The sequence below is a fragment of the Aedes albopictus genome, chromosome 3, assembly GCF_035046485.1.
Source record: "Aedes albopictus strain Foshan chromosome 3, AalbF5, whole genome shotgun sequence".
Classification (NCBI taxonomy): Eukaryota; Metazoa; Arthropoda; class Insecta; order Diptera; family Culicidae; genus Aedes; species Aedes albopictus.
In genome coordinates this window covers 269,475,803-269,490,772 of record NC_085138.1, presented here as the reverse complement: position 1 = coordinate 269,490,772, position 14,970 = coordinate 269,475,803, and the positions used below count along the sequence as shown (strand labels likewise).

The following is a 14,970-nucleotide window of genomic DNA, read 5'->3' as shown; positions in this document are numbered from 1 at the left end:
AGATAACATTTTAATAATATATTTTATTATAGAACAGGTTAGTTGTTATTCTACTATAGAGAATGTACAATTATGTGATGAACACAACAAAAACAAGAACACAAATTTCCTGTTATTAAGCTATAATTGATCTAACAAAACATGTTATTGAATAAGTCTTCCAGGAGCATTTTTTTGTTCTGATAATATGTTATACTAATAGCATAAAAATTACAGATTCGATTATGCAGTTATTAAGCCAAAATAACATATTTTATTATGCTGTTGATATTTTCTTCTGCTCGGGCACACCTTCGATTGATACACACTTTGAAATTCTGAAAATTGCACGAAACGGAATCACCAAAGAACCAAAACGTTTTCAAGACTGAATCACAAATTGGACTCAGTTTTACACGCATCATGTAAGTGCCGATTAATTGCGTTATATGTCAACAAATTCATTTCACCGGAAACGTAGAATAAGTATCATGTTCATCAGTCACCTTATAACTCAGTAAAATAGCCGAGAGGTTAGAGATGTGGCTTACGATCAGCAGATCCGGTGTTCGAATCCATGCATGGCATTATTTTACTTTTCTATGTTCTATCTGTCACATCGGGTCAAGCGATTGTTAGACGCTAAGAAAAAATATGTTTTATTTTGGGGTGTCTTGAAAGACGTAAATTTACATGTTTCAACAAGGATATCTATATGCGCCAAGCCCCCAAGATACGTCGCCGCGGGAAAGGAGGAGTGTGTTTGCAAACTTCAAAAGAGTATTTATGGCCTCAAGCAATCTGCGTGTTGCTTGAACCGGGCGCTTCATGCGGTTCTAGTGATGATGGGTTTCCGGCAATGCCAGTCGGACCAGGGTTGTACAGTTTCAGGATGGTCAATGTCGAATGACACTCGCTCTAACCATCACTTCATACGACAAACGCAGCCCATCAAAACATAATCGATTCACGCAAAAGCCACTCAAGCCAACCCTCGTTCAATGCAGAGTCAACCACATCCAACAGCAGCGATCGTCTCTTGTTTTCGAACCACACGATGAAACACCGAAGCGAGTTTTTGTTCTACGCTTTGCATTCTGTTCATAGAGCGTGCTATGTTTGTGTTTGCTGCGCCATGCAATACTACTTAACAAATTGACCCTCATCCTGGCATTTCCAGACGAGAGTCACCCAGCAGTGAGTGACATACACGGTAAAAAATCTACACTGTGATATAAACTGATTGGCACTTGAATTCGCACTACTGTTCAATCAGTTTGTTATCAATTACATATCATTTGACAAAGAACATCCAATGCCTCTTCAATTTTAATGTAACTTCACATCAATTCGTTGTTGACAATGTTTTGATTTCAAAACTAAAATTAAAAAAAAATGTGTACAGCCGCACCCAGATACGATACCAGGACCTTTAGAGTCACGATCAACTATTTTACCTCTACACTGCTTCACATCTGTTAGAGAGGTGCGAATCGAAGCGAAGCACTTTCTACCGCCTGTCATCTATATTTACTTTCATGCCCAAAGCAGTCATTACCAAATCAACAACTTTTCACTTTGGATCGTATTGCTTTTTACAGTAGTGCAAATCGAAGGGATTTTCTGTTGATTTCTCTGGTGGGTTTGTTTTGGTCCTCGAATCAACACTGACAGCATTGCGATCTCAAAGGAAAAGCACTTCTGATCATGTTGATTACGACATTGAATAGTTGAGGGATTTTTCCCTTACATCTAGCGTGCAGAATTTTTACCGTGTAGCTCTGCGTCGGAACGACGGTTAAGAAGCGTTCGGCTACTCAAGAGATTTGCAGAGAAAGAGCGTGGCGGCGGCAGCCACCGTATCAATGCGTTCGTCTCGAATGTGTTCGATAGCAACATAGAGACGGTCGGCTGTAGCGTTGATGGAGGAAGAAGGGCAATGTTGATGTTGCGGCTTTTTTTGTGTTATGATGGTGATAATGCACAAGACTGGTCAGGACCAAGTGCTGTTATTGGTGTATGTCGACGATAAAAAATCAACCCTGGTGGGATGCCGCAGCCCGGCGATTATAGCGGAGGTGTACGAAGCTCTGGCGAAAGTGTTGGACGTGACAAATCTCGGAGCGGTGAAGTACTTCCTGGGTTTCAACATTCGTTGTGAAAAAGGAGTCTACCGTATGCAGCTAACCAGCTATATCGAGGCGCTCGTCAAGCGTTTTGGACTCGACGATTGTAAAACGCTGAAGACGCCGATGGAGGCCGGCTATATGAAAGCGGATGTTCTTGGTCAACCTTTCGACGACACAACACTGTACAGGAGTTTACTGGGTGCGCTCCTCTATGTGGCCGTTACAGAGCGTCCGGATATAGCAGTCAGTGTCTCAATATGTACTGGGCCACAGAGTGAGTGCATCAACGGGCAAGGACTGGAAGGCAGCTTGGCGTATATTCAAGTGTAACAAAGGAGATGCGGCTAGTGTTCGGTCCCGAAGATGGCTGGAAGCTCACTCCGACGCGGACTGGGCCGGCGACCAGGAATCAACAACAGGCTTCGTATTTCTCTTCGGAAGCGGCTTCATTGTCTGGGCGAGTCGCAACCAGTACTGCGTCAGTCTTTCCTCAATGGAGGCTGAATATGTCGCCCTCAGCGATGCTTGCCATTGGCAAGTTGCCAAGAGCTGATTTGGCTGCGGCGATTTATGACCGATCTGGGAGAGAAGCTTGCCGGTCCGACGACTGTATTCGACGACAATCAAAGCTGCCTCAGTTTCGTGCAGGCAGAGCGAACATCTAAACGTTCAATGCACATTGATACCAAGCGGCACTTCATTAGGGATCAATGTGAATGAGGAGAAGTGAATCTCGAGTGGAGTACCGCCCATCGGAAGAGATGACAGCGGACGCGCTAATCAATCTTGGAGGGACCAAGTTCCGGCAACTGCTGGGACAGATTGGACTAGTTGATGGCTAAGCTAATCATTGTAACGCGACTTTTTCTTGTTATTAAACGGGCTAAAGAGTAGCTCTCGTTTTTATTCATTTTCTTCGTCCGATTGTTCCACGTTCCGGTTCTCGTGTCCACTTCGGTGTCTGTGGTCGGCTCGTCCGCTGCGCTTCCTTTGCCCACATACCGTGCATCAAATGAATAATGATACTACAAGCACACTTCCTGATTCAAAAATAGTCTTCGAATTTGGCACGTATTTAGTTCAATTTGTTGTACAATCAATGATCAGAACAATCTCACCGAAAACTATACAAGGTAGCGCTGCCATCACCATGGGAACGTCTTTACTCCGCAATCAGGCTTACTCCTCCTCTTGCCGCAATCAGGTGACTTCTCGCCTCACCACCAAGGTGCACGCAGTAGAATAACTAGCCACAGAATGTCAATGTCGCGAGCGTTCGTGTGACCAACATCTAGTTTGCCACGCCCTTACAGCGTCAGTACCGGTCCTACAAGTGTCAAACCAATTTTTATAACCAAAACAAAACATCCACAACAACATGTGTATTTAAAAATAATGGATGAATACATGAAATAAAATATATTAATTTATTGGCTACAGCGCCATGAGCGATCTAATTTCTCATACATCTACTGTGCACGCAGTCAGTCATCATTAGAAGACACGTCATATTAGCTTTCAAAACAATACACTTCAAACTCGAAAAATAATCGATTGACAAAACGCGGAATAGAAATTTTCGACACTCCCGATAGGAATTCCGGTACCGTATGCATTATTTTAGCTACTAGTTAACCTTCATCCAGCTAACGTACATTTTTCACCTTCGGAAAAGCACAAAAATGGTCATATTTTTTTTGTTTTTCAATGGATTTTGATGAAATTTTCACAACTTCCCGAAAAACTCTTCTAGTTTCTTATGCCGGGGACATGGGTGCCTGATCCACATGGTTCCGGAGTTATTCCGGATTGTCTTGGGGTACCAAAATTGGCCACATACTTTGCACAACGTATATCTCAAGATCCCGATGAGGTAGAAGTATAGTGTCTTCGGCGAATTTGTTCAGTAGGTTAAGAACTAACTAGCAACGGCGACTTTGGTTCGCGATTCGGCTGCTAGGCGGCGCCAGTGTAAAAAATGTTCAAACCCTCATATCTCAGAAACCTGATAAGATAGAATGATGCTGTCTTCGGCAAAATTCTTCAGCAAGCTCAGAACTATCTGATAGTAAAGTCTTTGGTTTGGGATTTATCCGCTAGGTGGCGCACTGTGTCTGAAAAATTCAAACACGTTTATCTCGATACTCTAATGAGGTACAAGCATGCCGTTTTCAGCAAAGTTGTTCAGCAGGCTAAGAACTATCTGGCAATGGCGTCTTTGGTTCGAGAATCGTCCGCTAGGTGCCACCAGGGTAAAAAATCTTCAAACTTCTATATCTCAGAATCCTGATAAGATAGAATGATGCCGTCTTCAACAAAGTTCTTCAGCAAGCTAAAAACTGTCTGAAACTTGAGTCTTTGATTCGTGATTTGTTCGCTAGGTGGCAACTTGTGTATAATATTTAAACACGTATATCTCGTTACTGTAATAAGCTAAAAGCATGGCGTTTTCTGTAAAATTGTTCGGCAGGTTGAGATCTATCCGGCAATGGCGACGCTAGGTGACACTAGCAATCAAAACATTCAAACAATTTTATCTTAAAAATCGGAAAACGTCCAGAAAATTTTTCCGAAAGTTAAAAGGAAGTCAGACGTATCTGGTATCGATGGTTCTAATATTATTCGATAGATTCCGTCTAGTATTAGGAAAATATTTGTATGAAAACCCTAATGAACAAGAAATATTCCATTTTCAGCATAGTTGTTCAGCAAGCTAAAAGCTATTTGGCAGGATAGTAGACGGTCGAGTACGGTGGTACAAGAGGCAATACTTTAACACAATTTTTTTCGCCCTTCAATATTGCTTCTTTTACTTCGTTTTTTTTTTCGGGTATGTCTCCGGGAATTTCTACAGGAACTCTTCCGGGAATTTTTGTAATTTATTATTCAACGTAAACCTGTTAGTTACATAACTTTTAACCAAGTCAAGTACTCCGGGTATTCCACCGGGAATTTAACCATGAATTCCACCGGGAATTCCTCAAGAACTTCATTCAGGAATTTTTCCTGGAATTCTTCTAGGACATCCTCCAGAAGCTCCTCCGGGAATTCCTCTGGGGATTTCTCCGGAAATTTCCCCAGGATTTCATTTAGGACTCCCATCAGGAACTCCTTCGGGAATTCCTTCGGCAATTTCTACGGAAGTTCTTCTGGGAATTTTTCCAGAAATTCCTCCTGACTTTTTTTCCAAGATTTTCTCCGCGAGTTTCACTGACAATTTCCCCAGGAATTCGTCCATGAGTGCCTCCGGGAATTCCTCCATGAACTCCTCCGGGAATTTCTTCAGGAATACTTCCGGGATGTTCTATAGGAATTCCTCCAAAAATTTCTCTAGGAATTTCTCCTGGAATTTTTCCAGGAGTTTCTCCAGGACTATATCCGGGAATTTTATAAGGAAAGCTGTCAGTTTTTTTTTTCAAGAAAATCCTCTGGTAATTTCTCCAGGAATCTCTTCAGGAAGTCTTTCGTGATCTGTTTTTTTCGCAAAACCCTCGAAAATTTTCCCGGAATTCCTCTAGGAATTCCTTTACGAATACCTCCGGGAATTTCTCCAGGAAATCCTCCAGGAGTTGTTTTGGGAATTTCTTTTGGAAATCTTCCAAAAAATCCCACGAAAATTCTTTCAGGAATTCCTCCGGGAACTCTTCTGGAATATCTCCGGGAATTTTTAAAGGAAATCTTCGGGATTTGCTCAGGAAATCCTCTAGGAATTCCAGCAATGCCTCTGGAAAATTCTACAGGGAATCCTCCTTCCCCAAAGGAAATTCCTGGAAGAATCTCTGGAGGAATCCCCTGAGGGAATTCCTGGAGGAATCCCCGGAAGAATTCCTGGAGAAATACCCGAAAAAATCCTGGAAATAATCCCTGTAAAAGTCCTGGAGAAATTACTGAAGGAATCATCGGAGGAATTGCTGATAGGAATCTTAGAAGAATTTCCGGAGAAATTCCTGGAGGGAATCGTAAAGAAATTCCTAGTAAAATTCCAGAAAAAAGTTTGGAAGAATTTCCAGAGACATTCCCGTAGGAATTCCCGGCCGAATTCCTGGAGAAAACAAAGGAGGAATTCTTAGAGAAATTCCCAGAGGAATTCCTGGAGAAATTCTCAGAGGGTTTTCTGAAAAAAAAAAAGAGTCATGGAAGACTTCCTGGAGAAATTCCCAGTGGATTTTTTTTTTTGAGAAAAAACAGAAGTTTTTCTAAAGAAATTCCCGGAGGAATTTCCGAAGAAATTCCCGGAAGAATTTCTGGGGGAATTCCCGGAGGAATACCTGGAAGAATTTATGGAAGATTTCCCGTACAACTTCTTGAAGAAACTTCCGAAGCAATTTCTGGTGGATTTCCTGAAGAAATTCCCGAGGAAATTCCCGGAGATATTCCTTGAGGAACTCCTATAAAAATTCTCGGAGAAATTAAACCAGGATAAATTCTTGAACGAATTCCTGAGGAAAATCCCGGAGCAATTCATGGAGTAATTCACGGAGGAACTCATGGAAGTATTCCTGGGAAAATTCTATGAGAAAATTCCGAGGAATTTTTGGAGAACTCCTGGAGAAATTTCCAGAAGAATTCCTGGGCAAACTGCCGAAGGAATCTCCACAGGAGTTCCGGATGTGGGTCCTAGAAGAAATTCTGGAAAAAAAATCCGGGGGAATTCCCGGAGACATTTCCAGAGGAATTCCTAGAGAAATTCTCGGCGAAAATGCTGGAAAAACTCCCGGGAGAGTTCCTGTAGAAATTCCCGGAGACATTACCGGAAGAAAAAGCGGAGCAATATTGTGGGTGACAAAATTTGTCTGCAGGGGATCAAAGACGGTGTAGCGAATAACCGAGCGAATAAATCACGAACCAAAGACTCAAGTTTCAGACAGTTTTGAGCTCGCTGAAGAACTTTGTTGAAGATGGCATCATTCTATCTTATCCGGATTCTGAGATATAGAAGTTTGAAGATTTTTTACCCTGGCGCCACCTAGCGGACGATTTTCGAACCAAAGACGCCATTGCCAGATAGTTCTTAGCCTGCTGAACAACTTTGCTGAAAACGGCATGCTTGTACCTCATTAGGGTATCAAGATAGACGTGTTTGAATTTTTCAGACACAGTGCGCCACCTAGCAGATAATTCCCAAACCAAAGACTTTACTATCAGATAGTTCTGAGCTTGCTGAAGAATGTTGCCGAAGACAGCATCATTCCATCTTATCAGGTTTCTGAGATATGAGGGTTTGAACATTTTTACACTGGCGCCGCCTAGCGGCCGAATCGCGAACCAAAGTCGCCGTTGCTAGTTAGTTCTTAACCTACTGAACAAATTTGCCGAAGACACTATACTTCTACCTCATCGGGATCTTGAGATATACGTTGCGCAAGGTATGTGGCCAATTTTGGTACCCCAAGACAATCCGGAATAACTCCGGAACCATGTGGACCAGGCATCCATGTCCCTGGCATAATAAACTAGAAGAGTTTTTCGGGAAGTTGTGAAAATTTCATCAAAATCCATCGAAAAACAAAAAAGTTATGACCATTTTTGTGCTTTTCCGAAGGTGAAAAATTTACGTTGGCTGGATGAAGGTTAATCACACACAAGACAATAAAAACGCCTCCGGATGACGTATCATGATTTGTCAGACAAAATCTTAAGCAACGTGGAATTGGTTTTGAAAATAACTCTTCCCAAAGCCACGAATCACTGTTACAATTCACACAGCACAAACACTCTTTCACACGCGGTTCCGGATGGCGTAGCACCGGCCAAACCATCAGCATTATCGCGAAGACAAAAAAAAACAAGCGGATACGAAAAAAATGTCACGCAGTTGCAGACATACTCGTACTGGAAAAATGATCTTCAAGCTTAGAAAGGACGCCGAGCCAAGGTCCAGGCCTTCCATGCTTGGTCCTTGAAGTAGGAGTAGAAGTGAGAGTTTTCATTGTTGAAGTGGATCTTGAATGAGGTCTTGGATGCGGGTGAGCTTATCACGGCACTGCGGTAACAGTGCAAGGTGCAGGTGACCACCGCTGCCGTCAAGTTGAGGAAAGGCCTGTGCCAGTGACACAGGTGGTCTTGATTAGGCTAGCTGTGGCGATTGCTAACGCATCCGTTAAGGTGGTGGAGTTCAAGATTGGCTGGTGGTCATTGTGCCTGTTGAGCCTTTATTATCTGCCACAAGCTTCTTCCATGTGTTTCGAACCGGGGCACAAGTCGTAGGCGATGTGGCGGCGAAGACCTCAGGTTTGATCTATTCACCCGACGGGAGGCCCAAAGTACTCGGTCTTCAAAAAAGCCTCAGCTGCAGAAAACGCAGCTAAATAAACGCTGCCAAAATGGTCACCAAAATCAAAAGGGTCTTCTTTTGAAACTTTGATGTGCATCCTCAGAGGACCATCAAGCAGTTCACGAAAATACTGGACTGTGACAACAGAGCTGACAAAGCGAAAACCGGTGGAAATAGTAGGTGACTTTCAGGACAAGGTTGTTAGAAACCAAAGCTGGCTGCCACAATGGCCGACTTACAATTCGTTCAAAACTTCAAGAGCACAAATCTGATTAGTATTTTGCAAGCCAACGAGACTGAGTGATAATATTACTTGGTTCTTGTTCACCCGCCAAGAACATTGAGTAACATGTTCAACCCGTTTCATTTGCCGGATCTCTCGATTTGTGCTCATAAAAATATGAGGCAAAATGTAGAATTTGGAAAGTGGACGCAAGGGACCTTCACCTTAATACCTGGGTCATAGAATGTGTAGCAACTCTCGATGTAAGGAATGCCGTCAATAACGCCAGTTGGACAGATCTTGCCAGAGCGCTCCTATGTCTGAGTATATCTGAGTATCTGTACAAGTTTTGCGGAAGCTGCTTGCAAAATCGAGTACTGGTATACGATACACAGGTGAGTCGGAAGCACTTTCACATAACCTCAGGAGTTCCACATAGTTCCATTCTGGGTCCGGTTATATCATGGATTGTCATGTACGACGAAGTGTTGAAATTAAATCTCCTAGTGGGCATGACCATCGTTGGCTTCACTAACGATATTACGCTGAAGGTATACTGTGTGAATCGATCGAAGGAGCTGACATGCTGCCCACTCGATCGCAGTTATGGAGAAGTAGATGAGATCTAGAAAACTGGAATTGTCTCACCACAAAACTTAGGTGGTTGTTGCGAACAACCAGAAGTCGGATCAGCAGGCGGTGATTAGAGCGAGCTTATCACGTGCGGGTTCATTCACGTTCCAAAATCTGACTTTCCTATAATAATTGTCCATAATTCGTAGCCTGTACTGTTGCCGTTGAATCAATCCGTTTGCTCTTATTTTGCCGAGCAAAGGTTGGACGTGGTTAACGACGGATAGCAACGGATTTCATTAGGGGATGACCCAAAAGCGGGATTGTAAATATGTGCTTTGTCAGTATGTGTTTTAAGTTAAATTCGAAACATTCCATAAAGAGTGCATTTTACCCCACCTTCTCTTGCACATTTTTTTGTTATGATTAGTGACCATATGCCATATCGGTATACCTAGCACTTGTGGAGGTGCAAAGAAGGAGAAATAAACTGCACACACATGGATTATATTTAACTAGATACAGATTTATTTTTGCTGCAAGGTTTTTCTCAAAGAGAAGTACCGAAACAAATCCAGTTTACTATTAGAAGCCTTTGGACATGTCTGTTTAAAGGCAAAGAACCGTCAAAATACAAAAGAAAAATGCTAATTTTGCTCCAAGTACGCAAAATATTCGAGTAAAAGCGTTGATGTTCGTCGTACGTTAATTTACATTCACTTTTCTCCGCATTCATAGTCGGCTGCTCTATAGTCAATTATTGTTAGTTGAGTATTTGTAAACAATTAACAAAGTACTAAATTCCTGATAAAATATCAACTTGTTACATTGGATGGTGATTTACGTATAGTTCTTGTCTCATTTCATGAGGATGAAGAGTTTTTAATACGAATCGCGTCTTTGACTGCATGAAATTACCTACACAGATGTTTCTCGACCGCCTTCATATTTATTTACTTCCAAATTACTGAATACAGCGACCAGCACAAAACAAGATCCACCAAGTAGTGGTTACAGTTTCTAATTAAAACTACATGCAAAAATGATAGAATCCACCTTTCAATGAATGCACTTCATCCATCTAACATTGCTTTTGTAATCTTTTTCGTAAAATGTATGGTTTTTGGGGAATAGTGTGATTTGTTATAAGATTGGGATAATTCAGTCAAATATACGGTGCCGCCCATTTTACGCCTAGCGTAATTTTTATGTTATGTGAAATTACACTTGTTTATTGGAAGATTATTAGCTAAATGTATGCTTTAGCCGAGAACTCTTTGTGGGCTTAAATTCGGTGATACCACGTGCAACAAATTTCTACTGTAGGTTCAAGGAAGATTTCTTTCAGTTCATTGGATGTACATATTTACGTGCAAACTAACGGCCCTGTTGAAATGGAGAATGGAGAAATGGAAACAAATGAAATACCCCTCATATCAGTTAGCTACAATGCGCATGTCTGCTGTGGAATACCTTCTTCCGGACAAAAAAATACTTCTTTGAAACAACAGTGATTCGAACAATAAATCCATGGTAGGATGCTGGGGTTAATATGACCAAACAAGCTCGCTGAACCTGTACTACCCAGCCAAGACGAAGTCGTATATCCCTTTCGGAACGAATTAGCACAGCTGTGCTGTTTATCTGCATTAGTTTAATACATTAGGCCATTGGGGGGATTCAACTGCCCTCTTTTTATACATAAGTGACCCGATTTGTCAGCCCCTTTCCGGTATACATGTTTTGCTGCCCTCAAAAAAATAAACAGATATTCATACTTTTTATACCTGTATGTTCTGCCTTGAAGCAGTAGTTTGATGATGATCCTAAATGAATTGGTCAATACTTGACCGTTAGATAATAGGAGCAAAAAGTTGGACGCAAACTGGGGCTGACAAAATCGGGTCCGTACTGTAGTATGTTATGTGATCATATTTTTTTTATTATTATCGAGTTATTACTTATACTTGTATTTCTGTGCCTCAGCCTCAATTATTATTTTTTACAAAATGTGCCACAATATGTGCGAAACAGTGAAGACAAACTCACTGTAAAAAATCTGCACTCTGATATAAACTGATTGGCAATCGAATTCGCACTACTGTCCAAACAGTTTGTTATTAAATAAATATCATTCGAAAAAGAACATTTAAAGCATCTTCAATTTTAATGGAATTTCACTTCAATTCGTTGTTGACAATGTTTTGATTTCAAAACTAGATTTAAAAAAAAGTTTTCACCGTACCCACATTCGATACCAGGACCCTGAGATTCACGATCATCTGTTTTCTCACTACACTACTTCACATCTGTTAGAGAGCTATATATCGAAGCGAAGTACTTTCTACCACCTAACATTTATATTTGCTTTCATGCCCAAAACAGTCATTACAAAATCAATAGATTTTCACTTTGAATCGTACTGCTTTATACAGTAGTGCAAATCGAAGTGATTTTTAGTTGAGTTTTTTTTACTTATTCGTTTATTTGGAAGACTCGGGCGCCTCATGGGCATAACTGAGCCGAAATCATTTGTTGTTTTTTACAATATTTTTTACATTTGACACATTCTAGCGTAACGGGACACCGCGAGGAACTAACTTTCGTGAACAAACGACGTCTGCAATCGAATATAATGTTCATGACCATATGGTTTAACAGGTTTTATAACAAGCTTATTGGATATACTTCCTGATGCAATACTTGTTTCATGGGGTTTTGGTTCCAATTTACTTTGTATAACATGTTACATTTCGTAACGGGACACCATCGCAGAAATCATCTTTTTAAAATTTTCAAACTGAAATGCGTATATCAGCTCTGTTATGAGGTTTTGAATAATAGAGTCTTCTAGACATTTCTTCTTTGGATTGATGTGAAAAAGATTGCCGAAGTGAGCTTTACTGAGAAATGTAAAGTTTTGGAAATATTCTTGATTGAGTTTAGAGAGCGCAGCGTTACGCTCGCGTGAAAACAATGTTTTGCAAAATTTAAATGGTGTCCCGTTACGGCTAAAGGCATCTAGTTGTAGATCAGATGCTTTGCTAGATAGAATGTTGGTGTCTTCGGCAATGTTTTCCAGGGAGATGGTTGCTGTCCGGTAGGACACAAATAGGCCTTCAAACCCGCTTCGTGTGGCTATGGTGGCCTTCGGAATGGGCCCTGGGGAGCCTGTTTCGAGGTTTATCAAGAGGTTTATTCAACCTACACGTACCCAACCCCCGACAACTCATTATCAAAATGCTGGCATTTCGTCAATTTTCAAGTCGCCCTCAATCATAAATTGATGCTTGTTTATAATACTCAGGTGGCCATGCAATATCCGGAACAATTCCGGCGATATTCCGGATTATGCTGGGGTCAGGAGGTTGTCAAAATGGCTACAAGTGATTATTTCATGTGTTGTTGAGTTTAAACCATCGATTTTCAGCGAAAGTTTTGTCGTGAACAGTGAAACACAACTGCTATAACCCGCTTTGAATAAGTTGGCCCATCCGGATCCCCGTGACAGGTTCCGCGGGGCCTCATTGGGGACACTTCTGGTTTTCAACCTAAACATGCCGTACGACATATCAATCTTCATGATTTCGAATGACTGAGTCAGAAACGATAAACTGAAGTATGTATCAACTAATATGGCCACCCCGGAACATATAGCACAGGTTCCACGAGGGTGTCATAGGGGACATTTCTGATTTGCAACCAAAACATGCCGAGCGACGTATCAATCTTCATGATTTCGAAAGAATAGGATAGAAATAATTTACTTAAGTATGTATCAACTGATATTAAACTAAATTATTTGCTAACTTATACTAAAAACATTGATGGGACAAAATGTCCTTATCTGAAATGGAACAAAAAAGGGCTTTATCGGAAGACAACGACAACAAGAAGACAAACGGTAGGGGGGGGGGGCGACAGACAGGGGCGAACAGCAAAACCAAACGGCGGACAACGTGAACAAGGAACGTACATCAAACTCTGACATCAACACGTTTCAAAAACTGATATATGAGATTCATGTACAGTATGCGGCAGGAAAAAATACGAAAGTGTTTTTCAACTTCAAACCTCATGTTCGTCCATTTGACATTAACCAATCTATGTTTCAACGTTCCATGATCTATAATAGGCTAGTTTTCTGTAAAGTTAATTAAAAAAAATCCCATTTTGGTCACTCACCTTTACAGGGCGACGCCTGAAGATGAAGACAACCAGAATTTTCAAACCGCATAAAATCACACAGGTCGCTAAATTTCGCATCTGATAAAACAAAATTTTTGATTTTCTCTACAATATCATCAAATATATGTACTTATTTCATCTGCTATGTGATACTACATGGCTCTGGATCAGCGTGGTCTGCTTGTTCATCGAATTTGAGCTAATTTTATTACTGTTATAGTCATTTTGTTTAATGACCATTGGGCGCGCAGTTTATTGATATCTTTGATAATTAGGCCTACATTATCGCATATTAAACATCAAATGTGTTCATTTTTATTTTTCAGTGCTAGAATATAGACATTGACTGATACACTGTCATGAAAACATAGTCATATATATCCCATATTTAGCGTGTAATAGTGCCTTGAACTTTTCGCATTTTTTCCTGCCGCACCCTGTATTCCAAATCAAGGTCTGCCAACACTTCTCTAACGGGTTTCTGTTGTTTTCCTCGGACCTGGAGAATTTCATGCAGCTCAGATCTGACCTCACGATGTTCGATACCCTGGTAAGCCACGCCACAGACCAGACACAGAGATTGCTTTCTGAGAGCCCAATACGGAAGGTATGTGCGTTCAACAAATAGTGGTTGGACATCAACCGACACATTACACGAATGAAATCGCGGCTTAAATCCAACCCTTTGAACCATGGCTTCTTCGACACCTGTGGAATGATGGAGTGCAACCATCTACCCATCTCTCCATCTCTCCATTTGTGTTGCCAGCTGATCAAGGTCTCCTGACGGGCCAATGCAAAAAATTCGTCGAAGGCGATTTGACGCTCGTAAATAGCACCTTCGCTAGCGCCCACCTTAGCCAGCGAGTCCGCTTTCTCATTGCCCGGAATCGACCCAAGCAGCACCTGCAACATCATGCAGATTGTGGCTCTCTATGCTTTGGTCTAAAGCACACGAAACTTCCATCTTGTCAGTTGAGTTGCATTTAAACTCCGAAATCCATAAAGTTGCGGCTTTGTTTCATAAAAATCACAAATGACCACGTGTTTGACATCGATCTGTGGAGGCGGAGCTTACATATTGCTCGCAAGTGATAATACAGTCAGCTTACGTTAAATGTGTTATGAAACATGCATGAAACATCTAACTCTGGTTTGTTTGTTCAGATTAGGTTCCATATGCGTTACAGAAAACTTAAGCGTCTTTTCATTGTGACAGTTCTCTAACTTGTGACAAAGAAGGTGCAATAAAGTAACAAGTAACTTCAGTACCTTTTATGGTGAGTTGAGCATCGATTCTCTCACAGAGCTTTTGGTGTAGTATGTAAGGTGAGTAGATAATACTCCTAGTGTCCATGGTTCGAGTCTGGACAAAATCTTTTCCCATCTTTTTTATCATTCCTCCTCGTTTATGTTGCATAAGAATTCAAAATCTGCGCTTTTTGGGTTTCAAAGAAGAAGCAATTGTGTTCTGTCGTCCGTAATACGAACAGTGAATAAATTGCACTAAGGTTGCTGTTAATGGATTAGCAACAAGTCGTGTTGCTTGGGGAGCAATGTGAAGGGACCCAAGCTATGGTGGTGGTGTATGAGCGTTTGGTCAA

At 41.3% G+C, this 14,970-nt stretch overlaps 1 protein-coding gene across 1 annotated transcript; it reads left to right on the top strand.

Moving 5' to 3' along the window:
- Positions 1–1,958: 1,958 nt before the first annotated feature.
- Positions 1,959–2,438, top strand: LOC134290737 (uncharacterized). Its single transcript, XM_062857930.1, has one exon. It carries the CDS (start codon positions 1,959–1,961, stop codon positions 2,436–2,438), a length of 480 nt encoding a protein of 159 aa, XP_062713914.1.
- Positions 2,439–14,970: the final 12,532 nt, after the last annotated feature.

Bases quoted from the DNA above. Each gene is read 5' to 3' on its own strand.
- LOC134290737 (XM_062857930.1), top strand. From the start codon at position 1,959: ATGCACAAGACTGGTCAGGACCAAGTGCTGTTATTGGTGTATGTCGAC.